This window comes from Aplysia californica, unplaced genomic scaffold, assembly GCF_000002075.1.
Source record: "Aplysia californica isolate F4 #8 unplaced genomic scaffold, AplCal3.0 scaffold00422, whole genome shotgun sequence".
Classification (NCBI taxonomy): Eukaryota; Metazoa; Mollusca; class Gastropoda; order Aplysiida; family Aplysiidae; genus Aplysia; species Aplysia californica.
The window spans coordinates 232174-249587 of record NW_004797692.1 but is presented as its reverse complement, the minus strand read 5'-3'; the positions used below and the strand labels follow the sequence as shown (position 1 = coordinate 249587).

The window sequence follows — 17414 nt, the reverse complement described above, 5'->3', positions numbered from 1 at the left end:
ACACACACACACACACACACACACACACACACACACACACATACACACACACACACGTTACTTCTCATTCTCTCTCTCTATCTCTATCTCTATCTCTCTCTCTCTATCTCTCTTTCTATCTCTCTATCTCCTATCTATCTATCTATCTATCTATCTATCTATCTATCTATCTATCTATCTATCCATCTATCTTTCTATCTATCTATCTATCTATCTATCTATCTATCTATCTATCTATCTTTCTTGGTTTGAACTGTTTCTCTTTCACTTTTCACGTCTCATTTTTGTAGGCTCACGTTTCTCCTTACTCTCTTTTAATCTCTATCATTCTCTCTCTCCCCCCTCCCCCTTTCTCTCTCTCTCTCTCTCCCTCTCTCTCTGTCTCACTGTTCCTCTCCTTCTCACATACTCACTCACTCATCCCCCCCTCTCTCTCTCTCTCGCTCACACTTTCTCGCTCTCAGCCTTTCTCTCTGCCTGTCAGACGAAATTGATTCTCTCTTGCACCCTAGACAATATTAAGATCTGTTCTCCCTTTCGCTCCCAAGACGTATTTGTTGTTGCTGTTGTTGCTGTTGTTGCTGCTGTTGTTGCTGTTGTTGTTGCTGTTGTTGTTTGGTCTTGGTAGTGTTGGTAATGGTGGTGATGATGGTAGTGGTAGTATCATAGTAGTGTCAAGCTTTAGTGTTATGCTGTTGGGCTCTCATCTGAAAGGTCCGGGGTTCGAATTCCGTTAGGGGCCCGATGTTGTGTCACCGGAGAACGCACTTTACATGGGTTTTCCTTCTTTCGTCCTGGTGGGAATGGGTAACGTGCAATAGACAACGACGATTTTTTTCGTTTTTTTAGTTTGTTAGTTTTTGAGCACTTAATCAGCTGCTTGCACTGAATGCTTCCCGGAAAGCCGAGAATGTGTCTGAACGTTCTCGACTTTGCTGGGATAATAAAAAATATAGATTTTAAAGTGCATAGAGCTTCCTGTTGAGCGGAGAATTGTGCTTAATATTATTATTAATATTGTTATTATTATTATTATTATTATTATTATTATTATTATTATTATTATTATTATTACTATTATTATTGTTATTATTATTATTATTATATTTTTATTACTTTTTTTTAAAAGTAGAAAATACAAGTGGTATACAGATCAACAATCGTCTAAGAATACAACAATTAATATGAATATAAACATTTAAAAAAGATAAATATAGATTAGTTTATTGATTCCCATGAGATAATTTGAGTCGGAATGGCAAACGTACATACAAAAATAAAAAATGATAAATCTCTCTCTCTTGCCCTTTTTAACTCAAAGTGGAGCATAGGCCGCCAACAACATACTCCAGCAAAGCCTGTCCTGAGCATCCTTTTCTAGATGTTTCCATGATGTCCCCGCTTTTTTAGTTTCCGCTTGTACCACTCGCCTCCATGTCTTCTTTGGTCTTCCCTTTTTACGTTTTCCTTGTGGGTTCCACGGTAAAGCCTGTGGTTTCATACAGTCCTCTCATGTTTCCTGCCCCTACTGCTAGGTCATCTAAATAGTTTTTTTTTGTCTTTCCGTACGCTGACTTTTACATCCTTCATTGCTTTGGTGTATTCTTCTTGGGCCTTTGCTTTGGCTGCTCTTGTCTTGACCTGTTTACCTGATCCTTTTTCCTTTTCCTGTCTTCTATCTTCCTCAGAGTGGTGGTAGATATCCAAGGCTTGTGCTCACGTTTCCGTTTCCCCAGTACCTCTAGACACACAGTGGTCCAGCCGTCTTTCATTGCCTCCCATGTTTCTTCCAAGCTGCTATCCTCGCCTAGTGTTTCCAACACTTGGAACCTGTTCTTTACTGCTACATTAAATGCCTCTCTTGACGATGGCTCTCTAAGAAATTCCACGTTGTACCGGTACTTATAATTGACAATTCCCTGTCTTTGCTTTAGTTTTAGTCGGATTGCTGAAATGAGCAGATGATGGTCCGAAACTACCTGTGCACGCCTGTAAACTCTAACATTCCTTATTGATCTCCTGAATTTCTTGTTGACAAATATATAGTCAATCTGGTTTTCAGTTTGTTGGTCTGGCGACACACAAGTTGCTTTGTGTATCTGTTTATGTGGAAAAACAGTCCCTCCTGTCATGAGCCCATTTGTTGCACATATTTCTGCAAACAGTTTTCCATTCTCGTTTCTAACTCCAAGTCCGTGTTTCCCCATGATTTCCTGAAATCCTACATTGTCACTGCCTACCTTAGTGTTGACGTCTCCAATTAAAATCAAAATGTCCTTCCTTCTAACCTGATCAATAGTATTTTGTAGCATTTTGCAGAAAGTCTCTTTCACATCCTGGTCCTTAACATTGGTGGGGGCATATTCCTGGATAATATGAAGGTTGATGTCTTTCTTCTGTGAACGGAATTCAGCTGATATTTGTCGCGGGCCCTCTGTTTCCCATCCTATCAAAGCCCGCTTGGCGTGTGTTGATAACAGAATGTCCTCCAAATGTCCAGAGTAGAGAACTGTTTCCCCAGAAGCAAATGATAAATACTTACAAGCAAACAGAAATACATAAAAATAAATGAATACAGCTCACACAGATACACAATATTACACTAATCAAGAACAATTTCTCAAACCTTCATTGCTAGTCGCCACTGTGCAATGCCCTGTTTCTTGCTTTGTTTTTTGTTTTTTTTAGCTAAGGTTGTCCTATCTTGCTCAAGGACACACTCAAGTGACCACCCGTCTGAACCCCGTGTCACTGACACTTGCTTGACATTACTTTTTAGGTTTCGAAAGTCTAAACTCGTAAATAGGAGGGGAAACCAAAAAATATCATATATGCAAGGACACATCTATAACACAAAGTCATCTTCCATTTTAGCATATCCATTCCTGGTATAGTTTCTCATAACTGTAATTTAAATATTAACTTGGTTTCAGTTCTATAATATGTATACTGTCAGCAGTTCGCCCGCCAATGTCCGGCGATGACATATGCATCTAGAGAGATGAGCATTTCCTAGGCAATATAGAAGTAATAAAGATTAAGATATCGCGTGAATCCTGCTTTGACCAATTAGACCAGTTCCGATAGAGACGAGTTTACCACGTTTTGAGCATTTAAAAGCTTCATTCCCACTAGCGAAAGTGCGTAGCTTGCAGCCTCTCTCTCTTGGCTTCAACATTTATTATTAATTCGTGAAGCCTCATAATGTAATTTGCTGCCCTCTGTTATTGTAGCTTTCCAACTGGGTCTGTAAGGAGCTAGACTGTCCCTTGTCAAGGGATTAACACTTAAGTCCTTTAGGGTATTTTCAAGGAATCATTGAAGCGCTTGTTTAGGTGCGTCAACATGGCGCTTCCCTGAGGGTAACTTAGAATAGAATGCTGCCTCTGAATTTTTTTTAAATCAGGCATTTTTACGACTTGGTCAGCCAGGCAAAGTTGAATTTATACATATGCAAAGTTGAAAAATGCAGCCCTTACGTACTCGGAGGCAATGTATGGCATCGTGGATTATGGGTATAGCGTCTGTGACAACTGTGTCAAATGGTAATATGAAGGGACGACAACTCCATTATGACCGTAAGTCATGTTAGTGGAGATCTTTGTAAACCCTTCAACCAAGCCATGTTCAAGAAGGTAACACTGGAGGTTCAAGCACGTGTCATCGATACCCTTGCTTATCAAGATTCCAATTGAGCAAATGATCCGACCGAACAATATCATTATTTTGCCACAGTGTATGTTACAATATGCTACTATCAGTTTATGTTCACTAGTCTCAACTGAAGAAAGCAAACTTCAATTTGGTTTCGTAGCAGAACCCCGTCGGCAGAAAGAGCCGTTGTTCCTCGAGCTTTAATCAATACGTCTGGCGCTGTGGCCAGGGTTTTTCCCTCTAAGCTTCTAGACATCGTCTTACTGCTTTTTAGCTATTTTTGATTTCAGGAAACCAGCCCTTTTTGGTCTAGCAAATGCAAAACTGAGTCGATAAGAACGCAACGTATCCGCATCTTCTGGGTCATGTTTGGGTTTAATCTAAAAAAGGTCACAGCATCCAAGCGAACATTTGATTAAATTCTATAAAAATACCTCCCCCATTCGGACATTGCATTCCCGTATTTTGCGTGCAGCCGGACCAATGTAATTAACTCATCAGAGTCATCGTTTCCACTCTTTGAGAGTCTTTGATTCTGATTTCATGTTAAAAGTTCTTTTCAATTGTCATTATTTTGCTTCTGTGTCTATCCTTACTAGTCCCTCTATGTTAGTTGATCGCCCACGTTGGTAGAGAGAAGTCAAAACGAAAATTGATAAAACTCTAGAAACCTTACTTTTGATTGTATATACGTCGAAGAGGCAGACAAGCCCCCGACACCCCCACCCCTCCCCAATATCCTCCCTTCCCCCAATCTAAAACCCCATTCCACCTCTTAACCCAACTTGTCTTTTTTGAAAAGCCAGGCTATTTCTTTGTTTCACCTTTGGAGAAAAAGGATCTTTCTTAAAGGTCTTGTCAATTAAGCTGATTCCAGCACGCCAATACCCCCCTCTCGAAAAAAACCCAACCCTTTTATGTACGAAAATGGAATACTTTAGCCTCACACGTATTGTTTTTGTGAACAATGTCAATGTGGTATACAATCATAAAAACTACCAACCATGTTTTATTTAATCGAGACAGAGGCATCTCTAACGGCATGTTCAGTTAACACAATTGTTCACCTCGGATCCCTATCGCCTCTTTCCGCCCATTGCTGTCTGCACAAGTTATTCACAAAAACGTAGTTGCCATGGCAGCAGTTAATTTACAAGAGAATATCGTGTCCCTGGACAGCTTCACTTCCTAAGACAAAATAGCCTCATGTCTATTTCTAGACGTTCACATTTGCTACTTTTTGTTATCATGAGCATTTTTCTTTTTAATGCATGTTCTCGACACGTTAATTTATTACAAGGTGAATGAACTACGAAGTTGATAGGGAGTACTTTAACTTGCCTTCTTTTGGGAGAGGGGTGGTTTTTGTTCTAATTTAATGTACAGGGTGGTCCACAAAAAGTCTAAAACAACTGTACAACTTCTTTTTTCTGAAAACCTCGCACAAAAGTTGTTCTGGAGCGCTGTCATTTGGAACAGGCATAATTCATCCAAAAGGAATTTGTTTGACATAAAATCCACGAAGAAGAAACTTCTTTTGAAAATGTAAATAGCTAAAAGAACAAAGAACTCAAAAAACGCAAAGTTCACCAATTTTTTAAAATCTTGTAAAGGAAGTCGTGGACAGATTGGTTGCCCTTTTTCTTTATTTTCTCTTTGACATTTAATTATCCACCCCTGTAACGTTTAAACAATATGTAACTTCTTTTACAGAGTTTACCAAACTAACGATTTCATTCTGGAATTCCTCGAAGCGGTATTCTAATTGCCCTCTTTTGGACTCGACACATTTTTAACGCATCTTTCGAAATGTTAAATGGCGTCCACACAGAAGGACTTGCTCTACCATGAGTGTTTAAAGCCACATACACTGTACGTATTCAGTATGAAGTGGCTTCCAGAAACACTAGGGAGTGGGGTTCCCAATAGACAGCATTTTTGGAGTTAACATATCCCGAAGGGTGAAAATGGGCTTTGCACTAAACCAAAATAATGTCATCGAAGAAATGATTCCGCTTTTCAAGACAATCGAGGAACCATTAACACATATTGCCATGGTCTGATCCATGTCATCTCAGCCGAGTGGATATGAAAATGGCACAGTCGCAGGTTAAGATCTGCCATGAGAATGCAGACTGTTGAGGTGTAGGAAAGTCCTAGGTGCAGATCGTCTGCGGACAGACGTCTCATTGGTCTCGACTAGTGAATTCTGCACCCTGGTGACGTTGAAAGAGCTACGCATAGTGCGTGTTCGGCCTGAAGTGGTCATTTTAAGGAAAATGTTTAGTTCTGATTCGCTATAGATCCAAACTGACGGAACTTCTCTACTCATGATACCAAAAGGCACCTAAGCATTCCTTCCATGCCGTGCACAGAACTTACGAAAGGTCAGGGATGGTGAATTTATGGAGAGAATAATATGTTCAATATATAAAGCTCTCTGCTCATTTCTAAACTTAACCATTATCTCAGTAGCCCAACGAAATTTGCGAAAAATAATATCTGCAGACCTCTGTTCACTGGTTAGACTGCTGTTGCTTGCAATATGGCGCGACTGCTTCTACTTTTAGTGATAGGACTAAAGCGATATGCTGAGTCGTGCTACGAAAATGGGGACAAGGTTGAAAATGGGTTGTTTTTTCAATGCGCCATATAAAGCAAAACCATTCAATGGACTTTTCTGAAATGAAGATCAAACTTTGGCTTCCAAATATTATGTTCAAATCTGAAACGCAAAACTTCAGTATTTAGGAAGATATTAATAAAACAAGTTGTATAGTTGGTTGTTTTTTTTTGGAGATCACCCCGTATTTACTTAATTTTATGGTGTGCATATTGCTGACTTCTTGTGTGTGCATGTATTTATTCATTATTTATTCATATATTTATTTTTTTATAGTAGTTCTTGAGACGGGGAGGGGGATTAACAACTATAAAACTGGACATATCGTTATTTTCTGGTTTTAACTTACAGGAAAAGACGTGAATGCTGGAGGTCTTGAACAGTTAAGATTTTAAAGCTTAGTAACACATCTCCTTTGTGTGTATCTTTAGCTTGTGGTTAGCTGATTGTATAGTATCAAATTAATCTCTGAATACCTTTGCACACGAGTACTGTGCTTGTCTGGAAAGTGACGTTTTCTTTCTCATCGAGGAACACTGAACACTTAAGAGTGTGCTAAAAACTCCGAGATGCAGTATATATTTTTTTATAAAGTTTTGTTTGTGATGGTGCTATGTTCTCTAACCACTCATTTATAATCTGTATATGCCCCCAAAAAGACCCCCCCCAACCCCCCCCACAAAAAACAACAACAACAAACAAACAAACAAACAAACAAAAACAAAAACAAAACAAAACAAAACAAAACCAAAACAAAACCAAAACAAAACAAAAACAAAACAAAAACAAAACAAAAACAAAACAAAAACAAAACAACAACACAAAAACAAACAAGCTTGAGTGCATGTGTTAGTGAGTGTGTGTCTATCAGCGTAGATAGATTTGAATGGATAATTCATTTCGAGAAGAAGATAATTGTTGACTTGTCGCTAACGGCGAAGTAGTGTCACGACGCAGTGGAATCAGGCGCTCGTCAAATTTTGGGCATATTGAGTTATTGTTGTCATCTTATAGCTTGTTAGTTAATCTATCTATATAAGGAAAAAAGTACTCATTTATCCTAAACTGAAGTCGAAATATTCGCCTTTCAAGGAGGCGGGGGTAGCTTTGTTTCAGAAGTAAAATTAGCAAGGAAATGGCCGCCAAAGTTTGATGATTCCCATAGCTTGAGGGCACTTGGAAACTGAGAAAATTACATTGTTTGTACCTTTAACCAACGTTTTCTCAAGAAAATCTATACAGAAATATGCTTTTAAATGAACATAAAAAAGTGTTAAGCAAAAAACAACAACAAATTGGATAAAAACTGCCATCAAGTGGAAAAATGTCGGTTCCTTTGGTTTCATTATTTTGACGAGCGCCTGATTTCATTACGATGCCTTAACAATGTATCCCAATAACGGACTCCTTTTAGCTTGATCAGGTTGGCTTGATAGATCACACCCTCGCGTTTACTTATACAAGTCTATTAGGTGGGCGGCAGATGTGGGTGGAAAGAAGGGGCGTGTGAAGGGAAAGACAATGTAGAGTGAAAGCAATTTTCTTCAGTTACATTTTATATCAATTCCTACAAACTTGGGCGATATCACAAACTTCTTGCTCTTCTGGAGCAGAAATTGACGATCAAGGCACTCCATTCCTTTCTGTTGTCTATCTTCTTATTCAGCTCGGTTTTTCTCTTTGTGTTGTTCGTTGCAAAAGTTGTTCAGTCCATCTTCGTATGTCGTTCTTTGTCTTCCTTTGCTCTTCTTTCCCTCTATCTTTCCTCTGGTCCTTTTGATCTATTTACGTGGCCAAAGAATCTCATCTGTCTTTTTCTTATGGTGTTGGTTCTGGATTATTGACTAGTGAGGGTTTTAATGAATTTTTAGTTTGATGGAAAGAGAGGCAGAGGCAGACAGAGGGAAATATACTGGACAAGTTGACAACATTGCTGGGAACAGCAAGAACAAACACCATCACTGCAACGCAAAACAGATTGAAGTGGAGGTCCATGATCGCCCACGCCAGTCGGCAAGGCACCGGATGATGATGATGATGATGATGATGATGATGATGATGATGATGATGATGATGATGGTGGTGGTGATGATGACGAGGGTTTTAATATAATTTTGGTGTGCGGTGGGGATCATCCAAGCAGTGGCAGGTGTTGTTATGTAACGGTCTGCTTTGATATACTCTTAGGTGGGCAGTACGAAAATATTAGCCCATTACGTGGCAAAAGTGGCCGCTGACTACTTAACATTTGACAATCACTGTTGTACATTCAACTGTTCAGGCCTCTGACAATTATTAGAGCACGATGTGATGTAGCTGGGACTACGTGTATTTGGGAGATGATCATGACTGTCTATTAGCTTATTTGTACCAGTTTTTTTTTTCATCCCAAACGATGGTAATAAAACACACATCACGGGGAGAAACAGACAGAGCGATAATGGGGATCAGAGAGTCATTTATTGTTTCCATAATGTATCTGATGTCAGGATCTTCAGCCGAGTTTACACTTCAAGTGGCAGTGTGTTTTACTGCAGTTCGCGCATCCTTACATTTCTCACAGCACGCAGCCTACCACTTTATTTATCTAGATTGGGTCCTTGGGTGCTTAAAGCATCTGCAGTTAGAATGCCATTTGATTCTCATTGTCTAGATCTTACTGGAGCTGATCAAGCTCCTAATGAAAATTGAAGACTATATATCAAACTTAACATGGTATGCCAAGCGCAACTGGCAGAGGAACACTTTACCCTGAACATATTCTCGAAAGGTCCAATGAAATATCTAAAAATGATAGAGCAAGTAAGTTGAAAAGAAGTTAAACCTAATGACCTTTTATAACTCTGTCTAAAGGGAAAAAGGGAACATTAAAACTAAACTTAGCGTCACAGACACCCCCAACAGGGTTTTAAACTAAGGTTTCCGATCATATGCCGTTTCATAACTAATCTCAAAATAGTTTAAAAAATAGAATCTGAATCAGGGGAGTTTACAACTGTATGTCGATAAGCTAAAAGCCCAAGGAGCCATTTCCTTTTCAGCTCTGAGGGGTGCAGAAGAATTAGCCGCAAGGAACACTTTTTGGATTTTTCAGTTTATGTTCGTTCATGTTAGTATACGTTTAAAAATGTATCTTGTTTTACACATACAAACACAAAAACACAGATAAACAAAAAAACACACACAGACGCACACACATACACACAAAAAACACACAAGCACACAGACACACAGAAATAATCACAAACAAAACCACACACGCACACACATACACACATACACACATACACACACAGAAACATTTTCTCTCTCTCTCTCTTTCTCTCTCTCTCTCTCTCACTCAAACACACACACACACACACACACACACACACACACACAACACACACACACATACACACAAACACACACACGCACACACACACACACGCACATGCATATGCACACACCAATCACATGCATACAAAAGCGTACCCATCAATAAATTAACATTTTCACAAATAAACAACAGAGAAGCATCATTACGACCACTTCATAAATGATAACTGCCTGATTACAAAATTCACATAAAACCTCATAGGCCACAAACAATCCACATAACGTTGAAGGGGGAAGCAAAATTCCCTCTTAAATCATTATGCTCTTGGCTCAGCTTTATGTGTTCAAAATCAAGTAGATGCTTAAATGCCACATAAAGTCCCCTCTCACAAATAGCTCGCTTTTAGCTGCCTGAAATGGGATATCGAGTGCTCGTTGGTGAAGGATGCAGTTGTGTATTCGCTTTCAAGGTTTTATTCAGTCGGTGTCGCATTCTCGGCGAGGAATGGAGGTGTAGATTTTGCATCGCACACACAAGCACATACACACAAATACAACAATAATTGTGCATTCAGGCATAACTCAGAGACACACACGTGAGACTATGAACAAATATTATATACCAATAATAATCTATTACACACACACACACACACACACACACACACACACACACACACACACACACACACACACACACACACACACAGACACATAACACACACACATATGTATATATATATATATATATATATATATATATATATATATATATATATATATATATAGATTATGCATAGATTATATGCCTACAAACGCATGCACACGCGAGCGCACATTAAAATATATTTTAAAAACCCGCAAAAAACGTCATTGCATTCAAGCCATCGAGGTTTATAAAGTTAACTGCCAAAATTTATTTTTCTACAATTAGCTATCCCACAAAAAGGCCTTTCATTCATAACACCGCCCACCACCAAAAACGAACTAGAGTTCAAAATATCAATGATTAATAACTCAAACGTGTTTTGGGAAAATTTAATAAAATGGAAGACTACGCCTTTCAGCCTTCCTTAATTGCTCTCCATCTAACTTATTTACGTTACTAAAGCTGCAGCTTATACCATGAGGTGGGCCTCAGGGAGGTCGAGACGTCACATTTCGGCAAACTGGAAAGCCTCCTGGAACCTGGAATTGCGAGCCTTGTCTTGAGCGATTTGGAAATCCGCCATTGGTTAGCTAGGCCAGTCATGATTTCAACCGAGCCCGTTAGCTAGCAACGTTTCAAGCTGACCCATGATTTCCTGACATAAAGCAATACCGTATTTCGTTGAACTCAGGAATCTCATACCATGATCTCAATCTCATTGCATGTTTAAACCGCCTCATCTATTGTCTTTCCATGCATTTATTTGCTCAATTCAACGCCTACTTGGTATCTGATGTCTTTGGGTTGTTATATTTTTTGTCTGTCTCTTCTTGTGATGTTTAGTGATTTTCTGATAATTTTCATTTCCCAAGCTACTCTTCTATTTTTCTGTGCTTTGTTGCGAGTCCAGGTTTTGCTCCCCATCAACCTCCTGAATCTTGGCGACCTACTCGCCCTTACACAAGCTACCAACGTCTTCCATCCCCGCAAAAAACCCTACAACTCAATGCCTTTTTTCTTATCCAGAATCCAGAATGACCCCAAACGAACCCAGGTGCAAAACATGTCCCCACATGACAATAACAAGCTACATAAAAGGCTCTCCTTTCCCAAAAATATAGTGCAAATAATATCGACTGAGAATCAAACAAAGCTATTTTCTGATTAACGAGCAAAGTATGCTCCACCCAATATGTGCACAAAACCATAACTACTCCTGGAGCCCCTTTTTCTCTCTCCCCCCCCCTCTCTTCCCCCCCCCCCCCTATTTGTTTCTTTCTTTTTTTTTTATGTCTTATCCCTCTTTCTCTCTCTCTCTCTCCCCCCTCTCTTTCTCTCTCCCTTTCTCTCTCCCCATCTCTCTCTCCCTTTCTCTCTCCCTTTCTCTCTGTCTCTCTCTCTCTCTCTCTGTCTCTCTCTCTCTCTTTCTTTCTTTCTGACTTTACAAAATGCGTCAATTAATCCCTGTATCTATTCCACCTTCAAGCACCAACAACCCGTCGGCTTTTAGCAATCCCACTTGACCTTGAGAAGGCTAGAGCACTTGCATGTTCAGAGAAATCAAGTGATACGCAGTCATTGATTTCTAAATATTTAACTTCTTGATTTGGCTCGCACTAAGCCAAGCCGGGCACAGTGTGGTAACCAACTAAAAGATCCCCTTTGTGAGCCCCTTTTCCCGTTACATGTACAGATCTCTGCACCTCCGCGTTCATAAACAAATTACCTAATATAATTCTGTTCTGTCGCTCTTGAGGTAGCCGTCGATGTTAACGACTAACCATTTAAGTGGTACGCCCCTCTAAAAAAAAAAAGGGGGGGGGAATGGAAATTTTAAAAAATCGATATTTATATTTACTGACCGAAAAATAGTTAGGCCTCTCCTTCCCCTCTCAACTTTTTCGACAATATTTTGGTGGATGATGATAATGATCATGATGATGATGATCATGATGATGATGATGATATTGGTTGTTGTTGTTTTTCTACTTATTATGTTTCAGGTGAAGCCTGAATGGGGAAAAACGTTGAACTTTTTTTGTATTACGATAACATTAGAAGTAAAGAAAACAACATAAAAAGCATCAACAAAAACTAATTTTAAAAACACTAGTCTCAAAAATAATTATATACTGTTTAAATAGCATTATACAACAATAATGATGATGATGATGATGATGATGATGATGATGATGATGATGATGATGATGATGATGATGATGATGATGATGATTGGTAAGTTAAAGTCTAACTTTCAATTTTTTCTTGAACTGAGATGTTTAAAGCTATTATTAAATTTACAACACGCTGAGCTTTTATTTAGTAACAAAATGCTCTTTTCTTTAAGCGCAGGAATGTATTGCGTGTAAAGATTATTTCTCGTGACACATCTTGTTGAGTAAGGCCAGTTTTGGGGTAATTTTTCTGTCAATTCTCTTCTCATTCCATATTTGGCACCAATTTTCTGAGGTATTCATGTGAATACACGCGGTTTTGAATGGCTGAATAATTTGCTGTTTAACATAGTATAAAAATCAATACTGTTATTTTGGGTTGCTATTTTCCCCTTTAGCATTGCGGGAGAGATCTGATGGTTTCTAGTCTCATCTTGTTACGGCACCATTTGCTCAGTTGGCATCACAATTAACCATAGACTTCTATTCATAGGTCTAACATTTACGACTGTGCACTCTAACGTAGTTCCAGTTCACTGTGGCGCGTACCATTTGACTGTTTGGTGACAACAAAAAAAGCACAAAAGAAGAAATAAAATGGGGTGGGTGGGGGGTGCCTCGCGCACTTGACTAAAGCGAGACTGGTGTTTTGCCCACGCTTTGAAACGAAAATTTTCTAGAGAGCAAAGAGTTGCACCTTGACGGGGCACGATCTGTATGTATGGCTCTTTTTGTCTATGCAGACGGTCAGTCAAGCACGATCTAGGATATAATAATTCAATGTTTATTGGAATGACTCTTGTGGGCATCACGTTGGTTCTAGTTTTAACGTCTTTCCACTCATTTGACTGTGTACTTCCCGACTTTGGAAGTTAACACAAAGCTTATCATACTAACCTTTGAAATAACCGAAAATCTATGCATATCATATTTGTGAAAGTCTGTCACTTTCGCCGCCTAAAACTTCCAAACCACTTAACTTTCGAATTTGAAAATATTAACAGTGATTCAGAATCAATAAAAGGGTGCACAGTTTTACTGAGGAGTCTGAAGTCACTGTAGTTTTATTTCCAGTTTTTCATTAATTTCGTTTAGATCTAAATCCAGGTTAGTAAAACCTACAATCTTACTACTGTTTACATGTATACCTCCCCAGACTCACTATGAAGTTCCAAACATGTCTAACTCCTCCAAACCGCCGCCTCTCAAGCACTCTCTCAACCCTCACTCAAAGCCTACTCCCCGCGCTGTCTCTCCTGACATTCCTCGCCGTCCCAGTCCTCTTCCCGCGCCACGCATCGTCCCAGAGGACCTTCCAGATGGGGGTCCTGGTTCCGCTGAGTGGGCAAAAAAGCATGGGCGTGGAGGTGGTCGCTGCAGCCTACCTTGCCCTGGATAAGGTGAACGACGACGATCAGCTGATACATCTCAGACGGCTGGGCTACAACTTCAGCGTCACTGTGAGAGATACTGGCTGCGACACGGGCAAGGGTCTCCAGCAGGTGGTAGATATGGTCACTGACCTCTCGCATACTGGCAAGAAGGTGGATGCTTTTATAGGTGAGTGATTGAAGGATTTTGCTTGGTTTGTATGCTAGGCAATTTGTTTTGAATTTTCTGGGTAATAATATATCTCTTAATTAATTTGGATGTTTATTAACTGACTTGAGTGTTTATTAAATTACCAATTAGTGAGTTTTTGTTGTGGGTTGGTTTTTTTAAGGGGGGGGGGCGTTGGAAGGGGGGGCTTATTTTCTTGTAATGTACGAGAACATCCAAGCAGAAAGACCGACATACTGGTTAAAATATTTTTCTCACTAACGTGAATCGAACTCGGGTCTCCTGCATACAACCGACACACTACAGACGCTAATTGTAGTTAGTTAGTTATTCCACGGAGGAAGTAAATGTTGACTGCTGTGTTCCCTCCGCAGCATCGACCGTTAAAGAATTAGCCTTATACGCTTGGGGCAAAAATATTGAAAAATAAAGATTTAGTGGGAAAGAGGGGGAAATTCTTTTACTTTGTATTGCGTAGTAATCATTTTTATGACTCGTCTTGTATTACGTCTATACACAAGTTTTTAAGTTTTCATCACATTATAACATAGTAAATCAGCAGTCTCGGTATTGCAAGATTGTTCTTAGAATTGACTGTTACAGTTTTAGAACCAACATCAACTTCCGTAAGGGTCATAAAAAGGAGGAAGCAGCAAAAAACACAGGTTCTTCACGGCGAGGGAGCGAAATTTGTATTGGTTGAGCTCTTAATTATTACTGGCGAAGAAATCCAGAATCTTGCTAGAGATCATTATCTGGAAAGATTTTGGTTTATAGCGTCAGTAATCAGGAACATCGCTCCATTTTGTTCAATTTCAAGACAATTATGTTCGCTTTACACAACTTGAAATACGCTCGTTCGGTGATTATTGAAACTCGTACGTCTTCCAAGCCAAACGTTTCCATAGAGGAAAGCCCAACCTGCTTGAATAAGTCTCCTTATTGTGAGTCTTAGAGGGTAATTACACGTTCAGTCACAACTGACAGTAACTGTTGTCCGTGTTCTTTGTGATGAGAAAAAATCAATAATAATTGATGCCATCTTGGTTTTTAAAAAAAAAGAAAATAATCCCACAAGTATAGAGAATCACCCGGGAGTCAGACTTTTCATTAATTTGAAAGGCTTGTTCCGAATCTGTTATTTATTTCACGATATGTCGTAGTTTTTATTAGGTTTATAAACGAGAATGTTATCGTTGGCAGACCGCAGACAACTCAACAGTCGGACACGCAATTTATAAATTTATTGAAAACTACGCCCTGTCGTAAAAGTGATATTGAATTTGGAACGAAGGTTTAGAAATTAACAAAATTACTCGCAGGGAACTTTTTCCTGCTGGATACTGAAGATCACAAAAAAGAAAATGATTGCCAACTTCGCCCACAGATGATGGACAAATGTAAGTTATAACTGAGTGTAACTCACTAGTGGCTCAGGCACCAGCACATAGTCGATTGTCTTAATTGTTCTAAGGTAAAACTTATAGAATGTGACCTGGTAAATGGTAAATAAACAGTATTGTGTTAAAGTAAACAACAGCCAAACGTAACACATTTAAAGAGGGCTACATAGCTGTAATGATTATACCATGTTTTTATAGCCGACTTGTCTTCCGAATACATGGTGGTCCCTAGGTTTGCTGTTTATAGCATCATGTTAGTGCCCTCGGGCTACTCCAAATATTGAGTAAGCCACCAATGTGTGTGTGTGTGTGTGTGTGTGTGTGTGTGTGTTTGTTTGTGTGTGTGTGTGTGTGTGTGTGTGTGTGTGTGTGTGTGTGTGTGTGTGTGTGTGTGTGTGCGCGTGTGCGTGTGTGTGTGCAAAGGGGGGGGGTGGGGGTGTTATTTGTGTCTTCGATTCTTGATGTATTTTCGTGCATTTTTGTAATATATATACATATATATATATATATTATGTATGTGTGTGTGTGTGTGTGTGTGTCCATGAGTTTGCATATACACTTGCTTGAGTGCGTGTTTGCATGTGTGTTTAGCAGCTCGAAATAAGCACGGTTGGAACAGGACATACAGAGCTCGTGAAGAATTTCCAAACAGTGGATCTAAGCAGATTTCCTGGGATCAGGGCATTTTGCGGAACACTTTCATTACTTTTTGAAGCTTTGAGAAAACATCAACACAGTGTAATCTGACAGCGAATGCGGTTTTTCAATTTGTGAAAACTCCTAATGCGTCTGAATTAACAGTTTGTTTGTTTTGTCTCTGCTCCCACATTTCTTGGTCATATTAGAAGCATTGGACGAGACCTGATACTTGACCTTACAAATGACCTGTTCCTCCTGTCCTGGTCCACTTAACGGGGCTGAGAAGGCAAAGTGATTGGGTGAAAGCAAAATAGAAAAAAAAGAGAAAAAAAGAGGAAAAACAAAAATCTAAAGACAGGCAGACAGATATACAGACGAACAGAGAGAAGGGTATAGAGAGAAAGAGACGGAGAAGAACGGTGAGGGGGAAAAGGGAGTGATGGAAAGTGAGAAAGATGAATAAGAAAGGTGTAGAGAAAAATAAAGAATTAGGGCAAAAAAGGGCTGGAAACTGAGGAAAGAAGCAAAGCCAAGAAAAGGGGTTAGAATATTCAAGAGGAGCAGATCATGTTTCTTTTCATTAAATAAGGAAGACTGCCGCAAATAAGTAGACCGAAGAAGGAATTATAAGGAGCTGGCAATAATAATATCATATTGTTATTCTACAATGTAATTGTGTTCTTTCCTTTGAGCTTCACTATTTACTTAGTACAAGCTGGTCAGCCCCCCCCCCTGCATCCTTACACACACACACACACACACACACACACACACACTCTCTCTCACACACACACACACAAACACACACACACTCACACACTCACACACTCACACACATACATACTCACCCCACCTTTTCAACACACTCATACACACATACTCACACACACGCGCACACACACACACACACACACACACACACACACACACACACACACACACGTACAAACACACACACACACACACACACACTCACACATATCTTCTCATTCACGGTTGCCTTTATTGGGTTTACTGCATTGCTGGACTGGGCTCTATTGAAAAGCATCGGTAGGACAGACAGCAAGAAGTAAGACATAGTAGTATCAGCAAAGATAGTACAGCCTACGATAGGGTGTAGTATCTTTGGTATCAGTAGGAGAGGGGTAAAAAGATTCCATCCACACACCAGAAAAAATTTGCATTTACAATTTTACTTCATATTCTCCTTATGTTGGTTTTGGATTTGGGTAAAAGCCCATCTAAAAAGGAGTTGCGTAATAATTAGGTTCCAGGCTATATATCTCCGGGAACGATGTCATGCAGAAACTTAAATGATTGAATGACTCGTGGGAAAGGGGGAGCGGAAGAGGGGCGGGAGGATGCAGTGGGGGAAAAAGGGCGAAAATTCATAC

At 39.5% G+C, this 17414-nt stretch overlaps 1 protein-coding gene across 1 annotated transcript in view; it reads left to right on the top strand.

The window, feature by feature from the left end:
- LOC118478212 (guanylate cyclase 2D-like) overlaps positions 1 to 17414 on the top strand; it is a 78426-nt gene that overhangs the window by 32340 nt on the left and 28672 nt on the right. Inside the window, exon 2 of the mRNA XM_035971353.1 lies at positions 13575 to 13978. Within this exon, the coding sequence (XP_035827246.1) occupies positions 13582 to 13978 (397 nt within the window). The 5' untranslated portion in view covers positions 13575 to 13581. The remainder of the gene's footprint in view (positions 1 to 13574; positions 13979 to 17414) is intronic.